Source organism: Vicia villosa, linkage group LG3, assembly GCF_029867415.1.
Source record: "Vicia villosa cultivar HV-30 ecotype Madison, WI linkage group LG3, Vvil1.0, whole genome shotgun sequence".
NCBI classification, from domain to species: Eukaryota; Viridiplantae; Streptophyta; class Magnoliopsida; order Fabales; family Fabaceae; genus Vicia; species Vicia villosa.
In genome coordinates this window covers 5,882,086-5,908,472 of record NC_081182.1, presented here as the reverse complement: position 1 = coordinate 5,908,472, position 26,387 = coordinate 5,882,086, and the positions used below count along the sequence as shown (strand labels likewise).

General features: G+C 34.0%; 1 protein-coding gene across 5 annotated transcripts; it reads left to right on the top strand.

Annotated features, from left to right (window-relative positions):
- Nucleotides 1–6,354: 6,354 nt before the first annotated feature.
- On the top strand, nucleotides 6,355–25,093 carry LOC131660145 (uncharacterized). Of its 5 annotated transcripts, XM_058929301.1 has the most exons (27): nucleotides 6,355–6,798; nucleotides 6,907–7,066; nucleotides 7,760–7,852; nucleotides 8,664–8,766; nucleotides 10,670–10,832; nucleotides 14,623–14,797; nucleotides 15,139–15,267; nucleotides 15,369–15,983; nucleotides 16,117–16,740; nucleotides 17,672–17,737; nucleotides 18,669–18,782; nucleotides 18,884–19,129; nucleotides 19,450–19,497; nucleotides 19,586–19,720; nucleotides 20,819–20,971; nucleotides 21,074–21,136; nucleotides 21,698–21,808; nucleotides 21,917–22,000; nucleotides 22,084–22,131; nucleotides 22,310–22,384; nucleotides 22,647–22,742; nucleotides 23,292–23,372; nucleotides 23,458–23,529; nucleotides 23,794–23,838; nucleotides 23,919–24,002; nucleotides 24,149–24,252; nucleotides 24,328–25,093. In XM_058929301.1, the coding sequence occupies exons 1-27, from the start codon at nucleotides 6,593–6,595 to the stop codon at nucleotides 24,440–24,442; spliced, it is 4,008 nt and encodes a 1,335-aa protein (XP_058785284.1). In that variant the 5' UTR covers nucleotides 6,355–6,592; the 3' UTR covers nucleotides 24,443–25,093. The 5 variants fall into 5 exon arrangements, with proteins under 5 accessions (XP_058785284.1, XP_058785285.1, XP_058785286.1 ...); XM_058929302.1 differs by lacking the exons at nucleotides 14,623–14,797; nucleotides 15,139–15,267; nucleotides 15,369–15,983; ... (17 more) ...; nucleotides 24,149–24,252; nucleotides 24,328–25,093 and adding an exon at nucleotides 12,051–12,411; XM_058929303.1 differs by lacking the exons at nucleotides 14,623–14,797; nucleotides 15,139–15,267; nucleotides 15,369–15,983; ... (17 more) ...; nucleotides 24,149–24,252; nucleotides 24,328–25,093 and adding an exon at nucleotides 12,001–12,411.
- The last annotated feature ends 1,294 nt before the right edge of the window (nucleotides 25,094–26,387 follow it).

The following is a 26,387-nucleotide window of genomic DNA, read 5'->3' as shown; positions in this document are numbered from 1 at the left end:
TGTTTTTAGAATTGAACCGGTTTAGCGGTTCAAATAGATGAACCGGGAATACTAGTAGGTCCGTAGGTAAGTTGGTTCAATTGTGGGCTTGTGGGCTTCGCGGAACAAAACGGGTCGTGGGTCGTGGCCCGCAGGACGGCCCGTGTTGTAACGTCTCTGATTTTCATCCAAGATATGTCTCAGAGATTAATAAAAATATTTGTTTAAACAAAAATAATAGGTTTTGAAATTAACCAAACTCTATGACAATTCAAATTCATAAGTGGTAAATTACAGCATTTTCAATTCATTTGAAGGAAAGTAAATAACTTAAAATGTAAAGCGGTCAATTTATAAACTACTGAAATATTTTTATTTTGAGAATCCTTTCTTGAAATTTCACAGCTCTTATCTGCTTATCTGCATAACTCTTTTGCCTGCTTTGAGTTGTTTCCATTCTTTCCTAAATCAACTTGACTTTCTCAATCGTCTGTTGTACCAACTAGGGTCTCATAAACGAGCTTTCTCCGTCCTTGTACTAACATAAAGGTGTCTGGCATTTGTGTCTATATAGAGCCTTGTACGACATCATTCTAATACTAGCATGATAATTATTGTTATATGTAAATTCCATAAGTGGTAATGACTTGTCCCATCTCCCCTGATCATCTAAGACACACGCTCTCAACATGTCTTCCAAGGTCTGAATGGTCCTCTCGATCTGTCCATTTGTTTGAGTATGGTAGGCAGAACCCAATCTCAACTTTGTACCGAAAGTTTCATGCAACGCTCCCTAGAAGTGAAAAGTAAACTTCGGATCCCTATCTGAAACAATCCTAAATGGTACTCCATGTAGTCTGAAGATCTCCCCAACATAAATCTCTGCTATATTGGCCACATCATAATTGATCGTAATTGGTATAAAGTGAGTTGACTTCGTCAAATTGTCCACAATCACACATATATAATCAAACTTTCGTAACGTCTTCAGTAATGCTGCAACAAAGTCCATGGAAATGTTATTCCACTTCCATAGTTGAACATCCAGAGACTGCATTAATCCAGCTAGCTTTTGATGCTCTACCTTAGCTTTCTGACAAGTCAAACATGAAGCCACATACTCAATCATCTGCTTCTTCATACCTGACCACCAAAATCTATGCTTCAAGTCTTGATACATCTTTGTCGTACTGTGATGAATACGTAACTTGCTTTTATGAGCTTCTTCTATGATAGATCTTCGCAACTCTGCCTCATTGAGAACACAAACTCGCCCTTAACATCGTAAAACACTGTCTGAGTCTAACTTAATCAGGTGCCTTTCCTGCTTCGATTAGTTTCTTCTTCTCTTGCACTACTTCATCAACCTGTTGGAGGGCCTTGATCTTGCTTGTGAACTCACTTTGCATTGTAATTGTACCACAATGTAAACCACCGTTAAGGAATCTTGTCTTAAGTTTAAGTCACAAAATTTCTCGTATAGTTCTATTCCTTTTACTGTCACAGCAGAGAGATGGACTCGTTTTTTGCCCAAAGCATCAGTCAATATGTTCGCCTTCTCTAGGTGATACTATAAGGTGGAGTCATAGTCCTTAACAAATTCGATCCACGTTCTCTATCATATATTTAACTTTTTCTGATCCAACAAATAATTTAGATTTTTATGATCACTGAACACCCCAAAAGTGCAACCATATAGATAATGCCTCCATATCTTTAGTGCAAAGACAATTGCAGTAAGCTCCAAATCACGTGAGGGATAGTTCTTCTCGTGTACCTCCAGCTACCTTGAAGCATATGCCACAACTTGCTTGTGTTGCATGAGAAGACAACTTAAACCTTAATAAGACGCATCACAATAAACTTTGTATGGTTTCCCTAGTTGTGGCAAAATAAGCACTAGAGAGGTAGTCAATTTTTCCTTCATCAATTGGAAGCTCTTTTCACATTCTTCCGTCCATACAAAAATTTGGTTCTTCTTGGTAAGTTAAGTCAACGGGGATACAATCTTCAAGGACTCTTCAATGAATCTTTTATAGTATACAACTAATTCCATAAAGCTTCTTATCTCAGTGGCGACCTTAGGTTATTCCCAAGCTAACACCGCTTCTATTTTGGATGGGTCAACAACAATACTATTCTTCGAAATCACATGCCCTAGGAACTTCACTTCATCTAGCCAAAATTCACATTTCCCTAAGTTAGCATATAATTGTTTATCCTTCAATGCTTGCAACACCTGACATACGTGCTCCTTAATCCTCATGCTCTAAATTATTCTTGGAGTATATAAGAATGTCATCAATGAATACTACCACAAATTTTTCCAAGAAAGGATGAAAGATACGATTCATATAATCCATGAAGATGACTGGTGCATTGGTCGCTTCAAAAGGCATTACTAGATACTCGTAATGCCGATTGTGAGTCCTACATGTTGTCTTTGGAATGTCTTATTCATTCACTCGTATTTGATGGTACCCTGACTTCAAATTAATCTTCGAAAACATTATTGCACCTATGAGTTGGTCCATGAGGTCGTCAATATGTGGCAAAGGGTATTTATTCTTTATTGTAACTTTGTTGAGTTGTCGATAATCAATGCATATACTAGACTTTCCATAATTCTTCTTCACAATGAGGACTAGGGCTCCCCAAGGTGAAACGCTTGGTCGGATAAATCCTTTGGATTGGAGGTCCTCTAAGTGCTTCTTTAGCTCATATAACTCCAATTGGGACATTATGTAGGGAGGAATAGAGATCGGTCTTGTTCCAGGAGTGATATCAATAGAGAATTCCACATCGCAAACTGGCGGTAAACCTAGTACATCTGTAGGAAACACCTCTGAGAAATATCTCACCACTGGAATGACACTAACATCGACTTATGGGCTCATGCTGATAGAATTTAAAAACAACTACTTTTGGACATCTCCATCGACTTGGGAGCACAATCTAAAAGAATATAATTATTGGACGACCAGTCCTTTTCGATAATAACTCTAAGATGATTAAGGGTGATACAAATTAGATTGACCTTGAACTTCATGTTCAAGACAGTCAGCGAACACTGTAAGCAGGCTTTATTAAGAGTCATGGGTTCAGTGGATGTTATCGTGACCACCAAGTCAAAAGATAAATGCGTCACAGAAAGTTGCAGAGAATTCACACACTTCCAATAGATGAAAGAATGAGTAGCTCCAGAATCATATAATATTGGAAAAATTTGCCATAAATTTCACAGTCACCCTTGATCAGCTCTGAATGGCTCTTCTTCTCTTCTCCGCTAACATGATACACATGCCCTTGAGCCGTATGTCGTCTAACTTGGTTGTTGTTGTTGTTTCTATATTGGAATTTTGCGTCTGTCGCCCACCAAAACCCGCCGCCCGCCAAAGTCTGCCCTGTCTATTTGTTCAGTTTGTCCCGTCTTAAGCCTACCATTTTTTAGTTAATTCTAGTAATTTTAATTCTTGATGGTTTTATTTTATACATTTATTTGTAAATATATGCAATATTTTTTTAAGTAAAAATTGTTTAAAAAATGCTTTATAAAAAATTGTTATAATAAATTAGTGAAATATCTAATTGAAAGGTAAAAAAAAAAAATATTAATCTATTAAAAAATGAAAAATAAATAAATAAAAAATAGGCGGGCAAGCCTATTGTCCGTCAATCCGCCACCTTGGCGGGGCGGATTTGATTTTTATGCCCATTTTCACTTGGCAGACTTGTCCGCCCCACACTTTTTTTGGGGGGCTTAAGGCGGGACGGAAGCCTGTTTTGCCACCCCTAGTCTTCATCATCTTTAGAATATCGATCGATATTTCGATTCTCGCATCTAGCTCAAACTTATTGAACTTTATCTTCCGTCTGTTATCAATTAAGAGTTAACGATACTCGATCTTAACTATTCTTGATTATCTGAGTAGTACACGAGATTTTCTAGTTAGGATTTCAAATCTACAAGACAGGTGTCCTCTGTGACCCTAAATTCAAAAGGAGGTCTCACATCATTAAAGTAAACAAACGGGACATAATAATATTTTTCCCGTTTTAGTGTGTTTTTGTTAATAACATTTTAGGTGTGTTTATACAAGTTTTAGATAAATATGGACCATACAAAAGCAGCCAAGTCTCAGGTTTTTGTCCAAATATTGAAATTTGAGTTCACCATATTATGTACGAAATAACATACAAAAATATTTTGTAGAATATTAAAATTCAAATTCACCCTATTTTCGAAACATGAATGGGGTTTATCGAGAGTTTGAAATTTGGATCCACAGTTATAGATGCCAACTTACTGAACTTGTTTTAACAAACAAATAGAACTAGTTGTATGACATACAAAGTATTAAGTCCAATATTTATACAAGTAATGTTAGATATACATTAAAATAAATTAAAATGTATTTGGATTACATTGGCGAAAATAATAAACTCACATTAGATACAAAAATTATATCATTACTTTCATATGTTGTAAGATAAAACTAACATGCATCAAAAGATGAATCACTGCCTAAATCTATATTAAAGGGTAGTTCCGCCTTTGACTTTTCCTGATTTGATTGTCTTTTAATATCCCTCAATTTGGTAAACTCTTTCATCCTATCCAAAAAATCAGCTAGTCAAATTTAAACTTTTTTTAGAATGAGATGTCCACTTCGAGGATGTCTGTGGTATAAAACATCATAGTTTTAAATAAACTTGAACAAAATATGATTTTGAAAGCCACTCAATACACATAATGTGTCCTACTAGATTTTCAGGTGAGTCACTTCAAAATGGAAAAAATGTTCCTGAGAAACCATATCTCGTCAGATTAATGCACTCTCTGTCATATGCACTTGTTATAAGATGATATATTTTAGATAAAAACATCCATTTTTCATGTGGTGCTCATCGCTAACACAAGAAATAAGAGATTTATGAATTTCATCATATTGTTCTTTTTTCTCGTATAACTTTCTGTATGATTTCTCACGGGCCTTCAACTCTTTGATAAGGTGTTCGCGAATAAATCTATGATTCTCTTCTCCTTACCCAATAAAACTCAAAAAATGTGATAATTGCAGTTATTATCACCTTTAACATCTACAATTCGATTAATGTATATGTGTATAAAACCTAGCATATATTTAATGTTTATCAATTTTAGTATATATGGTAAAGGTGGTATAACAAAAACCTAGCATAAAAATGCAGCAGTATAACAAAAACAATAATAAAAACAAGAAGAAGAAGAACAATAACAAGAACAACAACAATAATAACAACAAGAACAACAACAACAACAATAATAACAACAACAAGACCAACAACAAAATAATAACAATTATGACAACAAGAAAAATAAGAACAACAACAACTATAACAAAAAAAAAGAGAACAACAACAACTAACATTGTTAACTTGAATCTATAATTTTCTTGTCTCATTCAAGTTGGAGAAGACATGATAGAGTTCTAAAATTTGTTGATAAAAGAAATGATGTTTTCAAGTTTTGTTTATTGAAGTAATGATATTTTCGAGTATAGTTTAGTGGATAAATAGAGTGTTGTAAATGAAGGATGACGTTTGGAGTCAGGGCCAATCCAAAGATATATTTACTTGCGGTTCGGTTCGGTTTTGGATGATTGATTAAAAAAAATCGATCCGATCCAATCCAATTTCATGCAGTTTAATTTAGATCAGTTTTTAAATATCCAAATTACAAATTATATTTTTTATTAAAATTATAAAAATATTAATAAATAATATATTTGATATAATATATAACATATAGTCTATAAAAATTAATATTATAAAATAAAAATGATCGATTATGGTTTAAACATATGAAATAATAAATAGATTAAATTAAACTAATAGTTTTAAAAAATAAGTATCATTGAATAATAAATTAATATAATATATCATATTAATAAAAAAATAAATTTATATGTTAAAACATATACACGTGGTTTGGTTCAGTCTGGATTAGTTTTGGAAAATTAGTCCGAAGTCTAATCCAAACTGAACAGTTTTTATAAATTATATTCGATTTTTGATTTTTTAGATCGATTGCAGTTTTTATTTAGATCAATTTGGATTTGAACACTCTAATCGAAAACATTTCAGATAACATAATGAGTTTTAAGAAAATACTTTTTTAGTTAATAGACCAAAACAAAATAATAAATCAAATTAAGGGAAAAAAAAATCATTACTACGGCTATTTCTTTTTGACAAATTATTTAACAACCAATAAGATTTGTCTTCATTATTTTATTCTAAAACTTAGCAAAAAAACAAAAAAAAAACAAAAAAACAAAGCAATAAAAATATATTTTTTGAGGAAATAAATATCAAATAATTTCACAAAACAAGGATAAATTTCCCACTTGCAATCCAAATGTTGAATCCCGCATCGTCCCAAACTCTAAGCCCAGGCGGGACTTCTCTCCTTTCTTCTGATTAATATCACCACCCCGCCTTCCGATTCGTACTTTCAATTCCATTTCCAATTCTACCCTCCATCTTCTTCTTCATCTTCGTTCTCGTAACATTTCAATTTATAACAACAAACAAAACCTTCATCTTCTTATTCTTCAAAACCCTAACTCTCATGGCCGCACCTCCCACCAAGGACCAAGTCCTCTCTCTCCTCGCCGCTGCCAACAACCACGGCGACGTCTCCGTCAAAACCACTTCCCTAAAACAAGCCAAAGACCTTCTTCTCTCCATCGACCCCTCCCTCGCCGCTGAACTTTTTCCTTATCTCCTCGACCTTCAGTCTTCTCACGAATGCCTCGTCCGCAAATTGCTCATTCAGTAACTAACTTCGAAATTCTACTTTTCACTTTTCTTCTATTAAATTTTCTCATAATGCGTGTGTTTAATTTACGTTATACTTTTTTTTTTTTTTTTTTTGGATTTTAGGATAATCGAGGAGATTGGTTTTAGAGCGGCTGAACATTCTCCTACGCTGATTTCTTCACTGTTAACACTTTTACGAGACGGCGATGTAACTGTGGTAAAGCAGTCTATTGTCAGTGGCATCAATTTATTCTGTAGTTGTTTTGAGGAGATGATTTTGCAGGTATATTATACATGTTCTTTTTTGTTCTTCTGTGTATTAAACTAGTGGTTTTTAGGTAGATTACATTTACAGTAATGGATCTGGTCTGGTGTGGTTTAGTGTTTGTTTGGTTCTGAAAAAAAATTGATTTCTGAATGAATTGATTATGTAAAATTGACTAAGCCCAAAAGTGAGTGGAATGTAAAGTGATATTTATGTTTGGATAAATTCGTACAAAAATGAGTTGAGCACTAAATTTAAACTTGTTTATACTCAAAAGCTACAAATCCTAGCTTCAAGTAGAATCAATTTTACTCTGGAGCAACCAAACATGTCAAAATCAATTTTACATGTCTAGAATCAATTATAAGTACTCCCACCGTGAAGCCAAACATACACTTAGATATAATAACTACTGAAGTGTTATGGTGTTTCGAATTTATGTGGGTTCTTTAGTATTATTTTTTGAAGTAAATCAGGTTTGGCTGGGTTTAATTGTCGGCAACCTTTGATAATTTCAAATTATTCCACTAGTGAATTATCCACAATTTTCATTATTTTTTGATGGATTTTTCACCTTTGTTCTTGTGGTGTTTAATTAAAGAAGGATCTCATTGGGATGAAGAGCCTGTGCTCATGTCACTCCCTCTATTTTTCCTGACTTTGTATATTGTGTGGTACTGACAAATGGATGTATTTTGGAAAAATTATCAGTTTCAGCAACGTGGTAAAGTTGAGAGGTGGTTAGAAGAGATTTGGATGTGGATGCTTAAGTTCAAGGAGGCTGTTTTTGAGATTGCTCTGGAGGTAACTAGCTTTTGCTTTTAATTCTTGGGGACCTATGCACAGAGATGTGTTGTCTCATGTTATTTAAGTAATTAACTATGTTCATTCTTTAGAAGTTGTTATGTTTTGGAAAACATATAATTATTCTTGTTCTGCTGATTGAACCAGACAGTTTTATAGTATTTGATATTCAATTCAAGTTTAGTCAAATGAGGCTGCTGTTTAAATCACTTCCCAGTTTTTGCTTTTGTATAAGATCTTGGACAACATTGAAAAACATAACTTTCTCAGGGGTTCTTTCACTCAGTATAAGGTTGTTGTATATGTGGTTATCAGGTCAATGTAGTTTATGCTATTGAATATTTACTCTCTGGTGCTTTAACCTTAGACGCATAAGGACAATATGGGTGATGATGTCTACCTTATGAGGCACATGGCAATGTAGGAAATAGGCTAATAATGTCATGCAATTTGACTAAGAATAGTTGCCTTTGTGCGTGTTTACGTGTTAATAAGATTTGAATTTTCCATGTCTTTGTTGGTAGTTATTGTCACTTGCGGCTTTTTGTCTGGATTATTTTTCTTTTGATTACCATTTTGTTAACTTTAAATATGTTTAAATGTTTCCAAAAGTTGTCTTCCGAGATATATTTTAACTAACTAATCAAGTTTTTAGCATCTGTCAGTCACTGGTTATTTTTTTGCATTTTATTCATTGTTTGGAATGTGAATGCCGTTGCTTTCAAGTTGAATTTATGGTGGTGCCAGACAGTGTGCTTTGTATATTTTATTATGATTTGAGAATTGAAAAATAATTTACTCAATTTTGTAGGGTGGGTCTATTGGAGTAAAGTTGTTGGCACTGAAATTCTTGGAGATTTTTGTATTGCTTTTTACATCTGACATAAGTTATCCTGAAAAATCAGCCACTGAAGGTATTGCTTCACAAGTTTGATGAGTACAATTTTTCTTTAAGTGATAGGGTTTTAGATAAGGAAGGGGGGAAGAGAAAGAAAAAATCTTCGATATGTGGTTATTCTTCAATTGTTCAATACAAAAAGATGATTTAAGATACCTAAAGGATATTTCTAAATGTAATTGGTATGCAAATCACAAGTAATTCATCCCGATATGACTCATTATTGAGACGGCAGAAATCATTGTTTATAGGACTTACAAGGATTTGCTAATACAAATTATAGCTAATGTATCTCTATTCTAATACATATTATATGACTCATTTGCAAGAAAGATTTCACCAAAGTTCTTTAGTGAAAAAAATGATTACATAAGGATGATTTGAGGATATAAATCTTAATCTTAATATATTTCAAAGTAAGGTGGTGTGTAGTAATCACTTTTCCCCCTAAATTGATGTAATAATGTTGATATTTTTCTGTGCAACATTATCAACTGCAGTAATTACAATCTATGAAAAGTGAACACATGCATGGAACTCACACTCTAGGAGACATGACTATTTCTTTTTGTAATAAATACAAGATACAACTCTTGATTGCCCAAGCTAAAGTAGTAACTGCTTAAGGTGTTGCTTTATTCACTTTCTATGCCCTTTTGAAAATCTGAAGTCTGCATTTTCTTTCCCTTTGCAACTTTATAATTATTCCTACCATCGTTGTTTAATTAGTTGCTAGGATTTTCTTATCATACACTCTGATTTATTGAAATATAGATTAGACAGACTAATTTGAAAATAAGTCTCACTAAATCATGTGGGTTCTACACCTAAATTTAGCTGGACCCAAATGATTTTGATCAATGAAAGAGTGTGTTGAAGGGAATGTGTTGCCAGTGACCTATTGCTTTGAGACATAGCTAGAGCTAGACTGCATTCAGGACAAGGGAACGGAATCCTAGTATAGTTGAAGCCAAACTGCATCTGGGATAGCTAGTCCAGCATGGAGAACGTGATAGAGATCCAAGTGGATGCTTGAATTCAATTTTAAGAGAGACAAAAGTGGTTCTAGGAGCCTAAATTTGATTTTGACATGTTTTAAATAGGGTGCTTTCGGGTAGAATTGCATTTGCCTCCAGAATTGATTCCTTATTGAAGTTGGTATTTGGAGCTTGTGCCTTAGACTTAATTTTTAGTCTTGTATTTATTGTTCAATTCCCATATTTATGTGAATGTATCTAAACATAAATAATTCTACATTCATATCACTTTTCATCAAAAACCAATTTTTGTCATTGTAGAACAAAACAGTTCTGAGAAAGGTTGATAAAGCAACAGATGGTATAATCCTCAATCAAAGTAGATTTTTAATAGAGAAAGGGTGGTCAGATTTTGTGCATGACGGATAAAAAAGATATAATTATGGAGATAATTTCATCATCACAATAATGTTCCATATTTTTAAAAAGTGGAATAGGGGCAAGAAAGGTCAGAGGATAGCTCTCTGATGCCATGTCAAAGTTATAGGGTTTTTTAGAATGAAGGGAAGAGAGAGTAAAAAAAGACTTTTGAGTTATGATTATTGTTTGATTGTTGTTGACACCCAAGGACTTATGCTAACCCTTATTTATATTAATAATCCACCCCTAATTCCAACTAAGGAAACAGATCTTGAAATATAAAGAGATATACAGAAAGCAATCTTAATATTTAACCTATTTTATTTTAAATTACTCCAAGATACAACCCAAATATTATGTGATATTTTTCATTTATTCTAACAAATTTAATTGGATTCTGGATAGAGAGGACATTTCTTTCTTAAGTTGCAGTTTTTTTCCTCATGTTCCTATTTAGGGTAGGTGATTTGTTTGGATAATTGTCATCTGCTCATTCATATGTTAACATTGATCTAAATGCAGGAGTAAGCCAAGCTGTTAATATCTCATGGTTGGTGGATTCTCACCCTGTCCTCGATCCAACGGCGCTTATGACGGAGGCAAATAGGACACTTGGCATTTTATTTAAATTGTTGCAGTGTGCTGGCAATCTCCCCGGTTGCTTGACAATTACTGTTGTGAATTGGTGAGTTTAGTTGTGGTAGTTGTCATTGATCTTTGTTTGTATGGTATTGTTCTCTATTTCATTCTCTGATGGTGGTATCATGGTATGTCCTGTACAAGTTGCCTAGTAGGCCACTCTTAAACTTATGTGGTTGCATATGGAGCCTTTTTTTTTCTCCTTGTCATTATTGCATGGTAGCTTCTGTTTGCTAACTGATATTTAGATAGCAGCCTGCTGAGAAGCAGTTTTTGTTTTATATATAAACATGTTTTTTTTTTTTTTTTTTTAATTTTTATATATACCTTTCTTAGGCATATTTTTTCCTTCTCATAACAAGTATTAATAATTTTCCCGACACCTTTCATAGACGTGTCTAAAATATGTTTGTTTAGTTGTGTACGTGTATTCTTGAACTTGATTGTTGTTTTTAGCCTCAGTAACATTCTAACATAAGCATATGCCGTGTTTTAAATAGTTATATGTCATTGTTTAGTTGTGTATGTGTATTCTGGAACTGGAACTTGAGTGGAATAGGGCTTTTGGTATCCGATCTCGTTTTTGGTTTTGCTTTTTTAGGACCATGTCATTGTACTGAATATCGTTGTCTGATAATGAACCTTCAAGGTTTCTTTACCCTTATAATAGTTTAAAAATGACATGTATGCAAAAATTAGAAGTAAAAATCTTACATCTGTACAAAGGTTTAAGAGAAAATAGAAAATACGGCCGCTTAAATATTGCCACAAAAGATAGACATGCCCAAGTCTATGCCTTTCTGGTCAGCATTTTTCTCTCTCAAATCCTTCTTTTAGGATGTTTAGTTGTGTGTATTTACACTGCATGTGAGTGAATCACTGCCTATTTGTTTAGCCTTCCTTCAACTTAGAAGTATAGATCCATTGTTTCCAAACGTTAAGTCATTCTTCAGTTCATCAGATTAAAATTACATACATATTTACTTGAAACCTTTGTTGCATTGCAGCTGCAATGTATTCTATAAATAATACTACTATATAATATAATACATGCTATTTTCAAAATTTAAAATATTGTGTGCTGCTTCTTCCTTAATCACTACTTTCACCGTTATATGCCTTAAGGTAAATGTAAGGCTTTAAAAGTTTAGCATATGACTGCATTTTGACTGTGGTTTACTATGTTCAAAACTATAGAGTGATTATTGAAGCAGGGACTCATGGATAGAACAAGTTCAACTGCTTTTTCTTTATAACATTGCAGCATGCGACCAGTTCTTTATGAGGAGTTAATGGACTTGGATGCTTCTGCATTGGTGGTTCATATAACTGAAGTTACTGTCATAAGAATATGTGATGGTTCATTATGTATACCATGGAGTACCAGTTGGTCAGGTGATAGAAATCAAAATTGAGGCATTAAAATGATCATCTCGTGAACTGAGGAAACATGGTCGTCAAGTGATGCAGTTTATTATTGTAAACTGTCAAGAGGAGACCATTTACTGTTTAAAATTTTGTGCTGTAAGCGCGTGCACAGTTAATGTATATATTATAACAGCTAATGCACAATACACAATTAATACCTCAATGATTCAAATTTATTTTGGTGGGCTTGTGTCACACATTTGTTGTCTCCTTTTTCTCGATTTTTTGTTCCATATATTGCTCAGTATTTATGTGGATCTTCTGACTGTTTTTGCAACCAGTTTCAAAATTATAGCTTTTTTTGTTTATCCTGTTTCATTTGTGCAACTGACATGCATTCTTAACTTGCATTTGAAATTAAACTTGTGACATGGATGCTCAATTTAAGGCTTCATCCAAGCTATCTAACTATTCTTATATCCTTCAAAAGTATCAGCAATAAAGAAATATGATAAATGGTGGGTTTAATATCAACTTTTTGTCACGATCTCATGCTAAATTTGCATTATTGGAAACTTTTTTTTTGAGAAATTGAAGTCTTACACAGCTCCATAATAAGTAATTGGTAATAAAGAAAACATATGTATTAATTGACCTGTAACCAGTCTGTATGTTATCCTCTCGATGACAATGCACAGTTCTCGTCAGTTACTTAGATTTGACTTGGAAAAAAAGAGGGACACATTCAATTGGCTGCATAGATATTTATATACAAAAACTGTCAGACTATGTAAGGAAATCAATTGTGATTCATAAGACTTTGCTTCTGAAGTTTGGAACATTTTGTCATTTCCACAAGACAAGATCAGGGTTACTTCTTTGATATTGTCCAGCAGCTGGCTTTTCAGTTTATACCAGTAACAAACATGTCATTTGTGTGCATGCTCCTGAGCTGGAGCAAATGTTTGATTTCTGATTGCTGTTTCTTTGACATGTCAATGAGTGGGGAATATTTTTATGCACTATTTTATGTGAAATTGTGGCTTCATCATTTGAGGTTTTCTATCAGTAGAATATTGTGACACTTAGTTGCATTGCAACATATTTCAATTTACATAACAAGGAATGATCAGTATAGGTCAAAATGAAAAATTTCAGCTGTTTTTTCCAATTCAGATTATAGAAAATCATGCTGGACTATAACTCATATTATTAAGAGGTTGTGAGTCTGGCTTTTATGTTTTTCAGTTGGTGTTGGTTCAGTTTAGCATTGCAGCATACTTTTGCTCTGTGTAGCATTATGTTGTTTCTCATATTGTGTTTCAGTTTTACTGTACTACATGGTTAATAGCTTCTCCCTTTAGCTTGGTTATGGAATGGATGGAAATGAGCGCAAAAACTAGAAGTCAGAAAGTTAGATTGTGAAGTGACAGCATAGAAAGAGAGCATTGTCTGCTCTTATTTTGAAAATTTTCATTCAGATCTGTTTAAAGTTAAAAAGGAAAACATGGATAAGATAATCCAGCATTGAGACTAAGAGCCTTTTTGGTTTGCAAAAATGTTATTTGTTTTCATTTTTTATTTATTTCACCTTTTAATTACAAAAAATGGCACTGTATTTTACTCTGTTTCCTGATTTCAAAGTTTTAAATATGAAACAATGAAAGCAATATTTTATTGTTTCCTAGACAATACTTTTGAAACTAGAAACAAAGTGAAAACAATTTAGCATTTTTTTTGTGTGATTGGAAGATAAAATAAGAAATGAAAACAGGTCATGTTTCTCTATGGCAATTTTTGAACAGTAATCCTTTTTATGTCTGGGGAGTAGGGTCAGTTGTACAGATGACAAAGCATTAAAATCTAAATCCATATTTTTGGCTTGAACCCTAGACTTTCATGGTCTCTGCCTATATTGAACTATTTTACTACCTTCCTATGATCCTAAGTGCATTTATTTAGTGCTCCAGTCAGATTCTCACCCTTTACTTTTTCAGCTAGTGTAAGAGACCTAAGTTCCTTGATTCATCTCAAGAATCAAGATGATGACCAAAATTTTAGCTAGAACTTAAGTATATTATCTGTGCATTTGATCCTGGTTGTTTTTGACATGGTTTAAATAAAATACTAGTCAGGTTTGCTTGATATGAGATGCAGATACTTTGACAACTGTGCATATAGTGATGTATGTTACTAATGCTAAAAATCGTTTATCGGTTTTCAGTTAGATTGTCTGCTGCTAAAATTATATATGGATGAGCTGAAGGTTGCTAGTGAAAGATATACATATGGTTTTTTATCCAAATGTTTAGATTTAAAATTTTCAAGTTTTATGCATTATGATTATGTTGCTTTGTAGCATTGCATGTAGTTGCTGTGGTTAAGGTGCCTCTTCCCTTTTCTTGCCTCCACTGAGTGTCATTAAATGTCATTTCAAGTCTAACCCTGTAAAGTATTTGTTTTGACAGTTTAGCAGCCATTGCAAGGAAAAGGCCACAACACTATGGTACTATCCTCTCAGCTTTGCTTGATTTTGATCCAAATGTTCAATCAGTGAAAGGATGTCATGTTGTCAGTATTCAGTACTCTTTAAGAACAGCTTTTTTGGGTTTTCTAAGATGCACTTATTCTCCTATAATAGAGGTAAATGTGTTTTTATTCTAAATTTGAGCCTCAAACTTTAATTGTGATACATCTCAAAATTGTATGGCAATGAAATGGCTTAGATGTTTACTTTGCATCTGTGAAAAGTTGACCACATGAAACCATTGTTATTGTAGTATCATGCAAAAACTTCCATATCTTTCTCTTTGTTTGCACACAATTTGCATTTTGTGATGAATAACAAAATAAATGATACTATGAAAATTGTTTCTAAGATGTTCTTTTGCTCACTAACGATAAGGATTGGTGTTTTATGTTTACATGGCTAATAATAACTAGACTCATTATCTTAAAAGAATTATTTTATTAATGTTTTACAGTCAAGAGAAAGACTGGTGAGGAGCCTGCGAGCTATGAGTGCAGGGGATGCAGCTGATCAGGTGATTCGGCAAGTAGACAAAATGATGAAAAGTGGTGATCGCTTTGCCCGTGATGCTCGAGTTGGCAAGGCAAGTAGTGATTTACTGTTTTTTTTTCCTGCTAAGTAAGCTTCTGACACTTAGCATTAGTTTTCCCCATTTATTTATTCAATCTAGTTTTTAAATTTCAGGATAACCAACCATCAACTCAGTTGCCAGTTTCTGGGGAATTATCCAGGAAAAGACCAGTTCCTCATGATAATGAACAATTGGCCAATGGTCACGAGGCCATTGCTAAGCGGATTCGTTCTGGTCCTGACTCTGACTCTAGTTTACCTGCTCAAATAAATGATTCTGGGCGAGATCTTAGCTCCATTAATGGAGTGTCGCCTAATGTCCCTGTTCTAGAAAGTGAAGTAATTGCCGTTGAGCAAATGATTGCCGTTATTGGTGCTTTGATTGCTGAAGGAGAAAGAGGCGCCAAATCTCTTGAAATACTTATTTCACAGATTCATCCTGATCTGTTGGCTGATATTGTCATAGCTAATATGAAGCACTTGCCTAAGACACCCCCAACACTGGCAAGGTTTGAGAATCCATCAGTAGCTCGACCAGTAGGTTCCCAAGTCAGTCAATCGCAGGTCATATTAGCAACTGCTTCAACAAATTCTGTCCAATCCTCGGGTGTTTCTTCCGAAGCACAATTCCCTTCAACTACGGCCATTTCTACTGCCACTACCTCATCACCATCTGAGACATCTAATTTTAGCAATCTTCCTGCCGATTCTAAACGTGATCCACGCCGGGTAAAATCCGCTCGATCTTTGCAAGAATTGGGATCTTCCAGTTGATATTTATATAACTGGTATCTTCCATTTAATATTTGTATATATATTTTTTAAAACTCAAATTGAGTTTCATTAAACTACAAATTTTCAGGATCCCCGTCGTTTGGATCCGCGGCGTGGAGCAATAACTCCTGGAGGAGCAGCTATCTCAGTTACAGATGATACCGGGGCCACAGAATTGGAATCTGAGGATCCTGTGTCTATTATTAAACATGCTTCACATCATGTTGCAAGTACTGGTGACGATACCCAATCAAATCTAACAATTAAAGTAATAAATGATGATAGGATCTCCGAAAGCCCTCCAGTTCCAGGATCTGATCTGGTTAGTCCCAAAACAGAGGCTCTTGAAGGGCCTGGAGATCACCGGATTATCGAAGCAAATGCTTCTTTGAATCCCGGGGTCTCTTCCACCGATTCAAGAGACGAGGAACTGAGTATAGTAAATCTTTTGGATGATACTGAAACAGAAGGGACAGATTCATCATCCATTTTAGAGCTTGATCAGTTTTCTCTTGATGTTCAAGTGTCACCCAAATCGGAAGATACCTGTCTGGAGTTGCCACAGCTTCCACCTTACATTCAACTATCCCAAGAACAGGAAAGTAAGGTGAAACACATGGCCATTAGCCATATAATTGAGTCATACAAACATTTGCACGGGGAAGATAGTCAGCAATTTTGCATGCCACTACTTGCTAGACTTGTAGCTCAGGTAAAGAAAATGCTGTCTTTTTATTGTTCCAAGACTTCAATTATTTGGAGATAGTTTTTATTTTATATCTTTTACATATGTGGTTTAACATCGGTGTTCAAATGTTTCCTCTCCTAATGTTTAGTTATTTTGCATTTAAATGTTACCGTGTAAAGTCAATTGTCTTAACCATACGAAATCAAAAGGTACAACTGAAATAATTCAGACTAAGTTTTACAGGACAAAGTAGATTTGGCTGTGGTCTGACCTGGTTGATCTCTCGCTAAGTGTTAGGGTAAATTAGAGTAGATGATCGATCTTGAATTGAATATACTTCACACGACTTTAATATAGACAATCCTTAGTGGTGATCTGTTTCCTTTCTCTATAACTTTTAATGTCAATGATAACTAATTAGAATACCTTAAACTTACTAGTGATTTTAAGAGAAAAAATTATTTTTGATAATGACCATTGAGTTGATACAAAAGACTCTGTACTAATCCCTATTTATAGGATACATAGACTCAATCCTAAATTAAGAACATTATGACACAATTTGATCCATGTAGCCGACCCTTCATTAGTGAGATAAGACTTGGTTGTTGTTGTAAAGGATGAAAAATAGGAAAAGTTTAGGCGATTAAGATCTACAGAGAAGGTACTTACAACGTACCCGCCAACAAGGTCTTCATGCCGATGGTGGGAGTTGAACCCATGTTCGTGTGGGGTACGAGTTAACATCTTACCAACGGGACCAACCTCTGTTGGGGGAAAACATATTTTACTAAACTGAAACACTAACTGTAGCCAATTCACATGACATACAAGAGTAGGTGTAATGCAAACTCTGAACAGTTTTTGTGCTTCACAAGGAAATTGCTTTAATCATTTCTCGTCTTCACAAGTTAAGAGTAGCATTAAGATTCATTTTTTTGGCCCTCTATTGCAGATTGATAACGATGGTATGATCACTGTGATGCTGCAAAAACACATTCTTGAAGACCACTGGCGAAAGGTGCCTCTTCTTCATTTTAGAATCTGTTCTAGTTTTTATATTTATTTATTTGTTTATTTTTAAATGAAATTACAGAAATTTGCTTAATATTTTTCGAGTGCAGTCGTTAGCCCCATTTGTATGATTATCATTATACATTTCACTCTCTTGAAAATGGTACCCTGGCAGTTGCCATTCATGCATCAAAGCCTAACAGAATTGCACATATTTTAGCATTCTGGATCCAAAAATGGAGATTACTTGGCTGAGACAAAGGTGTACCCCATTAAAAAGAGTACACCAGTGGCAGTGACCTTTTATTGCAAGTTGATTTATTATTTTAAAAACAAAATATAGGGATTAACCCTGATAATTTTTATTTATAACTTTTTTTTTTTATAATTTTTTTGTATAGATTACAATCTTGCTAGTTTTACACATTTATTGAAAGAGGCTTAAAATGTGTATGATGGTATAACATTTTGTGGTTTAGATAAATCATCTTCTATTAGATGATGATGATAAGTGGAAATATATGCAACTGTATTAACATGATGATATATATATATATTAAAATCATTGTGCTAAATTTCAACCTCAGTGTCAAACATATTTTGTGAAGTTTGATTTTTTGCGAATCTACTTGATAGATCATGGTTTAGCTATCAAACAATACTTAGCACACGAGGCATGGCCAGTCTGTGTTGCTAAGCTAAAACTTACTCCCTTCATTTCATATCTTTGATAGCTCACGATTTTTATTAAGAAATCATATAATTGAAGTGTATTTGTACCAAAATACCTTAACTGTATAATTTTTTTACAAATTCTAGCTTAAGGTTTTTATTAATAAATCATATCTTTGGTAAAATAATTCTAACATTATTACCCTCTTTTTGTTCATTAAATTCTCTTACACGATTCTATAATATTACTTCTAATGAATTTTCAGGGGAATGATCTTGTTCTGCATGTTTTGTATCATCTTCACTCCTCGATGATATTGGATTCAGCTGGAAATTCTTCATCTTTTGCTGTTTTATATGATAACTTTCTCTTAGGAGTGGTATGCTCATAAATGGCTGTTTGGTATTCTTTAATGATGTTTTTTTATCTTTTAATATTAATTTCATTTTTACAACACTCATATTTATTACTTCCATGTAGGCCAAAACTCTGTTGGATTCTTTTCCAGCTTCAGATAAGTCTTTTAGCAGACTTCTTGGTGAAGTTCCATTTCTGCCTGAATCTGCTTTGAAGATTTTGGAGGATCTATGCTATTCTGATGTTGTTGATCATGATGGAAAAATTATCCGTGACATTGAGCGTGTAACTCAAGGCCTTGGTGCTATCTGGAGTTTAATTTTGGGCCGTCCACAAAACCGTCAAAGCTGCTTATCAATAGCGTTGAAGGTAAGCTGTCATTCACTAATTTCAAGTAGCATAATATTCATCATTTTATTGGAAAAACCAAGTCTCACAGATTAAAGCTAAAGCCTGATAGAGACTCGAGTAGAGGTCATAAGGAAAAAGGGGAATTGTGTAACAATGAATGTGTAATAAACAGTAGAGTAGGTGTTTAATTAGTTTGTTATGCTGCCTTAGTAGTTAGTAGTATAAATAGGAAGGTGAGTGGATTGTGATGTTTCCTTTGCAGTGGCTTTCCTTTTCCTGCTGTTGGAACTGTTTGTTGTGTTGCTTGCTAATTTTAATCTGCAAATTTACTATGGCAGTGTGCTGTTCACCCACAGGATGAGATTCGGGCTAAAGCTATTCGGCTGGTAAAAGCTATGGAAACCTCTTGTTGTACGAAATCAAATGAACTGTTTATTGATAACTTAATGATATGCTTTTTCTTATGTTTGACAGGTGACAAACAAGCTCTTTCAGCTGAGTTACATAGCAGAAGATGTTGTGAATTTTGCAACAAAAATGCTTCTCTCTGCTGTAGATCATGAAGTTTCAAATGGAGTACCATCTGGACCTACTGAACAAAGGACGGAGGTATAGGTGTTAAACTTCTACTATTTTTCTGTCTTCTCATTTTTGTTGTCTTTCCTCTAAGTTCTATTTCTCGTAATATTTGCTGTGGAAGATTCCGTGGCTTGAGAGTCCCACATTGAATGAGATATAGTTTGAAAATATATTTATAAATGAGACGCATTCCTCGTCTTACATGTCTTTTGTAAGAATAAGTTAAACCCAATAATAACCTCTAATGGTTCAAAATCTTTTGGGTCCCTGCTATCGGGCCACACTCCAACGTCCAGTCTTGGGCGTGAGAGACTTGTGTTGAGAGTCCTGCATTGGATGAGATACAGTTTAAAAATATGTTTATAAGTGAGAAACATCTTTTGCCTTATATTCCTGTTTCGTATGGTTGAGTTAGGCTCAAACCAAAATTTAAGAATTCCATAATATATTTGATTTGGATCAAGTAGCTAGCTACCCTGTTTTAAAGCAATTGTTTTCCATAAATTTGATTGAATTATTGTGGAATTTGTTACCATTGATAGAATATCAAGAAATGTAATTCCGTTCTTTTTACTATGTATATTTTTGCCAAGCCTTATATAAGTAAGTTTGTATTTGTGCCAAATCAGACTGCTGCTTGCACTGTGCTTTGAAGATTAGACAGATTGTGTATTATCTGGTTATTTACCCCCTCCGTTCCAAAATAAGTCACATTTTAACAAATTATTTGTCTCAAATTGTCTCAAAATAAGTGTTGATTTTAGTTTCCAATCCAATTTTCTTTTTTTTTTCCTTCCAATTTTCATTTTTTTCTTCCAATTCAACCCTCCAATTAATACTACCTTCATCACTCTCAATTTACTATTCTCTCACTTTGCATTTATGATAATTAGAATACACCAAAAATTAACAAGGATAATGTGGTAAAATTGCTATCATCTCTCTTTCTTTTATCATACTTTTTTAATCTGCGTGAAATACTCAAATGTGCCACTTATTTTGGGACGGAGGAATTATATTTTTGTATATTTATTTTGCTCAAAAATTGGTCAAACTTAGAGAGATATGCTTTGATCATTGCTTTGTTTGATAAACTGATCATCAATAGTGGCTTATTAAATCTTTCAGGTCGAAAATCTTGAAATAAGTAGTACTTCCCAGGTTTCGGAGCCTGAAAATGACCCCACTAGAGTTGCTAAACCAACTATTCAAAGTGTTTCATCTATATCGTTTTCTGAAGCACAACGCCTAACTTCTTTATTTTTTGCTCTTTGTACAAAGGTTAGATTTATGTATAATGCAGAACAATTCTTTTTACGATGACTACACTGACGATTACTTTTCATCTGTTTGGATGCTGACACAGTTTTCTTATCCTTGCAGAAACCCAGTCTTCTACAGATTGTATTTGATAACTATGGGCAAGCCTCAAGAATTGTAAAGCAGGTCTGTTTTGTATAATGTTCCATTGATGAGTTTAGAGTCTTTTTCAATCTTAATGTCTAAAAGCTAAATAGAGTTATGAAGTTTGCCCTGGTCTTCGGAGTACAGTTATACTGTTTAATGTCAACAGCCATGACCAATATCTGAGTGAGAAGTGTAGAACACATTTTATTTTGGCGCCAATGTTAGTTTACTAATATTATTGTTGTAGGATACAGAAAATTAGATTAACTCATCTCTTTCTTCATGCTGTATAAAATGTTCAGAGAGTGTGCTAGTTTACCAAGATTGAGTATGTGTCCGAACTGTCCATTTTCCTTTTCATTCATCTGTCTGCATATTCAATCCTTGGGTTTATGTTTGCTCATGTGTGGGACAGTATCAGTTACAATTACTTCACTGTGAAAACACACACTTTTTCCACCTACGATTATCATTACAATCATGACCTTGTGCTGCAAAGAAATTTTCCCTTTACCTTTTGCATTGTGATTTTGCTTTTCAGCAAGGCTATGGCGGTTCTTTGTTCAACGCTTTTGACTTTTTATTCTAATGCTTTTGCAGGCTTTTCATCGCCACATTCCTAATCTTGTGAGAGCCCTCGGGCAATCTTATTCAGAATTGCTCCATATCATATCTGATCCACCAAAAGGAAGTGAAAATCTTCTGACACTGGTATTTTTTATGTTCTCGTTGCTAAAAACAGCTTATTTTATTCTGTCACTGAACTTATATTGCTAGCACATGAACGCTGACTTTAACATTGATGTTGTTTGTTTTAAGGTGCTGCAAATATTGACTCAAGACACAACACCATCTTCTGATTTGATATCTACCGTTAAACATTTATATCAAACAAAACTTAGAGTAAGTGTAACAGCTAAAAGCAATCTTAATGCCAATGCTTTGATTTTGTCTGTTCTCTTATTTAGTCTGGTTCTCAATTGCAGGATGTCACAATTCTTGTTCCGCTATTGTCATCACTCACCAAAACAGAGGTTATATTGATAGCTTTCTTTCACTTTTTATTATCTATACACATTACTATTAAAATAAAACTAAAATTGATGTAATTGTATGTTTGCATCTTATTTTTGCATTTAAAGCATTTAGATGTTATCGTTTTCATCTGGTTCAATATTTTTTCCTTACACTTCAATTGTTTTATGGTTGCAGGTTTTACCAATTTTCCCACGACTTGTTGACCTTCCATTGGAAAAGTTTCAAAGGGCACTTGCTCACATACTACAGGTATAAGTGAATTCTCAAGCTGAGTTTCATTGTCTTTTATTCATTATTTCGCATTACTTAGAATCTGGGCATCAGCTGTTTAGCACTCCTAGTTCATACTCCAATTCCATAAATCAGTTTCCTTTTGGGGGTACAATCAATGCGGTCTATATTTAAGATAGCCTCTCATTTGAGGGAAATTTTAACTGCACAGTGTAATTCATATATTCTTTATCTTTCCCCCTCTAAATGGGTGCTAAGTATTCAAAGCTATTTATGGCAGGGTTCAGCTCATACAGGCCCAGCTTTAACACCTGTAGAAGTGTTGGTTGCAATCCATGGAATTGTTCCCGAGAAAGATGGTCTTGCACTTAAGAAGGCACGTCTTCTATCATTTTATGTACTTATGTTTATCATGTCCCGATTCCCTCCTTTCCTGCATCTGGGGATTAAAGTAAATTAGTTATCTTTTTTAGAAAGGATTCAGTTTTTTCCATAATTCTCAACAACTTATTATAGATACAAAAATTAAAAATATGGCGCATCATGTTCTTTTGCTGGTTTCACACAATTGAGTTTTGTGATAAATGGATTATTTCTCTGAGAAATTCCAATAGACTTTTTTACTCTTTTTTGGTGGGCTTCTACTTGTGAAAAGCTCTAGCATAGCGCTGTATAGACATAGTGCAATCACTGCTCTTGTGTTGTGCCTTAACAGTTTTGACCTGATGATGATTTTCTGCACCATGGTCTGCCATCTATAAAATGCAACTGTGGTTTAGTCAAATTTTGCAGTATTTTTTCATATGCCCATTACCATTTGCCTTGTCACAATTGTATTAACTGTACCATATTCATTATTTTTAGTTGTATAGAAAGCCTTAAAATTATGCTGTGACTTCTAAATTATTGTTTTGCCCTCTCTCAGATAACAGATGCTTGCTCGGCTTGTTTTGAACAACGTACAGTGTTCACTCAGCAGGTTCTGGCCAAGGCATTGAATCAGATGGTTAGTAGATTCAGTATTTACATGTTCGGCTTATAATAGTGGATCTACCGCAATTCTTTTTGGCCTGATTGTTGGAAAATTTCAGGTTGATCAAACACCGTTGCCCCTGCTTTTTATGAGAACAGTTATTCAGGCAGTTGATGCTTTCCCTGCACTGGTAAATTTCTTTTAGAAGATAAGCGGTATACTGGCATTAATGAGAATGAATTGTGAATACATTAGCTTAGTAGTTTATGAGATTTGATTCAACCATGTTTTTTTGAGTCCTTCATTTTTTGCTTACCCAAACACTCCCTTGGTACTACACTGGGAAAACGTCTTGTTTTTGTTGCACATTTTAGTGTTTGGGAGTCTTGTCTCATAATATCAGGTCCGTATGGAGAAAATGTCAACTTACACCTCTAATTTTAATGGTGTTTAGGTTGATTTTGTTATGGAGATACTTTCAAAACTTGTGACCAAACAGGTATGCTTACTTAATCTTGAATTCAAGTCATTCCGGTTAGGACTTTCGGCAGCTGATGTTTTACATTATACTGAGTGCAGGTGTGGCGTATGCCAAAACTTTGGGTTGGTTTCTTAAAATGTATATATCAGACGCAGCCACGTTCTTTTCAAGTATTGTTGCAGGTACTGTATTCTCAATTTTACACAGCATCTTGTTTATTTTTGTAATATGGTCTGATTAATGACTATATGTCGCATGCATCTGCATCCCTTATCTTTCAAGTTGGTTTCGTTGGGCTGAGTCGTAACCTTTTTGGTACTCCTTGTAGTTGCCACCTCAACAACTGGAAAGTGCACTCAACAGGCATGCTAATCTCAGAGCGCCCCTTGCTTCTTATGCCAACCAATCAACTGTAAAATCTTCAATTAGTAGGTAAGCATTTCTAGAAATGGTTATCTTCTGAATTTCGTCGGCATCAATAACTAAAATTGCAATATTAATGTGCAGATCAACTTTAGTTGTTCTTGGTCTTGCAAATGAAACACATGTGCAGCAACATTTATCAGCATCATTGCACCATTCCGAGAAGGGTGCTTCAGTTAGTGGGGCAACTCTGACATGATAGTTGAGCGACTGACACAAATTTAGTCCATGGCATGACAATTTGAAAACATGATCGATGATATCGGCCAATTTCCGGGGTTTATAGGCAACCAAAGAGAAAAATCACAAATAAATAGTTCATATAGTGTGAGCCTCAACAGATTGTTTGAACCAACCAGAATGCAGCTTATTGAGTGTTTATATAACCCAGTTGAATCAAGGGCATGCATTCTCAATTATATCAACAATGAGTTTCCTCTCCATGATTGGAACTTCATTCCAGTGCTCCAGGAAATCCCTCCAGCCTCCTTGCATTGATTGTATCATAGTTTTTTGCGGGTTTTCCGTTGTAACATTATTATTCATCCAATTTTGATGTTCTTTTTGGTTGCTTTTTCTGGTCATGAAATGTAACTGTCTTCATATGTGTAAGTCCATGGTCATCGTTCTCCAAAGGGTGTGATATAATCCTGAAAATGTTAAAATGCAATTAAGTTTATGAAAGAATCCTCAATTCTAATTTGGGGCGAGTTGCTAGAGCCTAGAGCTATAGGAATTACCCAATGTGATTTTTTTTCTAAGGGTGTTCATAAGTCAATTTGTTGTATTGGTAATAGGATTTGTTTCAAAAGATAGAAATTGAGATGATGATTTAAAATTTCTTTTACTAGCATCTAGTGGATTTAGTTTTTTTTTTTTTTTTTTTTAAATTTTAATTTTAGTTTGAGTCTGTTCAATTTCAAACTAAATGAATACATAATTTTATTTATAAATTTATCATTTGTGATCAATTTTTTAGAGTTAATATACAACTGAAATTGTAAAGAATTTAAAGAAATCTCCAATGTGAAAAAATGTGTCAATTTATTATACATTCAATTTTTCATCAGTTTTTGGTCGCGACTTTACGTGTCTATAAATCTGGTAACTGCAAGTGCACAGTCGTGTCGTGTAGTTTTAAAAGATATCGAATCCACAGGGACTATGAATCGATCTACCATTATCTAAGGTTACTATGTAAAGCTAGGAGTACTAAAATTTCGATTGTTCCTAAGGGAAAGTGATTGTGAGAAAATAAAGAGTAATAATAAAAGACAGGTATCAGTATGTATTTCGTTTAACTAAAGGTAATCCGAAGGTCCATTGGCTTTTGCATAATTAAATTAAAAATCTTTACTAATTCCATTGATTAAAAATCCTCGTCTCAAACTTTCGCTCTGTTGATTCAGACTACTATCCTAATCCTAATGTACGCTTTCGCCATCCCATTAGATTTTAGAAGAGCTTTTTGGAAACAATGTACTTAATAAAATGCCTATTTTACGAGGTTGTTATCTATTTAAATCTCCTAATCTCAAACTTTCGCTCTGTTGACTCAGGGCAAGCTAATAACCCTAACGTACGCTTTCGCCATCTCGCTCGAGTGTAAAAACAATTTTTGAAAATAAATAAGTTCCAATCAGTTTTAATACGCTTTCGCCATCCTTAAAACTAATGTCCTATGCCTACTATCTGGTTAAAGATCTCAAACTTTCGCTCTATTGATTTTAACCTTTGACCGTCCTAACCCCTCAAACTTTCGCTCTATTGGTTTTAAGACTTACTAATTAAATTAGACATACAAACCAAAAATAAGTGATAATTAATAAAACATAATTAAGCCAATTTATTTCGGATCCCTACGGTTAACTTACTTTACATACCGACACCTTTAGTAATTTAGCCAGACATATTAATACGATTAAACATGCATAAATCGGTTCGGTTAATAATAATAAGCATATTAAATGGCATATAATATATCATGCAAACAAATATAAATAAGGCGGTAAATAAAAACCTAAATTAAATAAATGGTAACTGGATCTTCAAGTACTGAACTTCCACCACAGGTTGGCTGGATCGTTCTTCGGAATTTAAATGGCAGAAAATAAAAACAAGGAAATAAAAGCGATAAATCTAAC

Bases quoted from the DNA above. Each gene is read 5' to 3' on its own strand.
- LOC131660145 (XM_058929301.1), top strand. From the start codon at position 6,593: ATGGCCGCACCTCCCACCAAGGACCAAGTCCTCTCTCTCCTCGCCGCT. The intron at 14,798-15,138 runs GTAAATGTGTTT...AATGTTTTACAG, and splicing joins CTTATTCTCCTATAATAGAG to TCAAGAGAAAGACTGGTGAG. The intron at 20,972-21,073 runs GTTAGATTTATG...TTATCCTTGCAG, and splicing joins TTTTTGCTCTTTGTACAAAG to AAACCCAGTCTTCTACAGAT.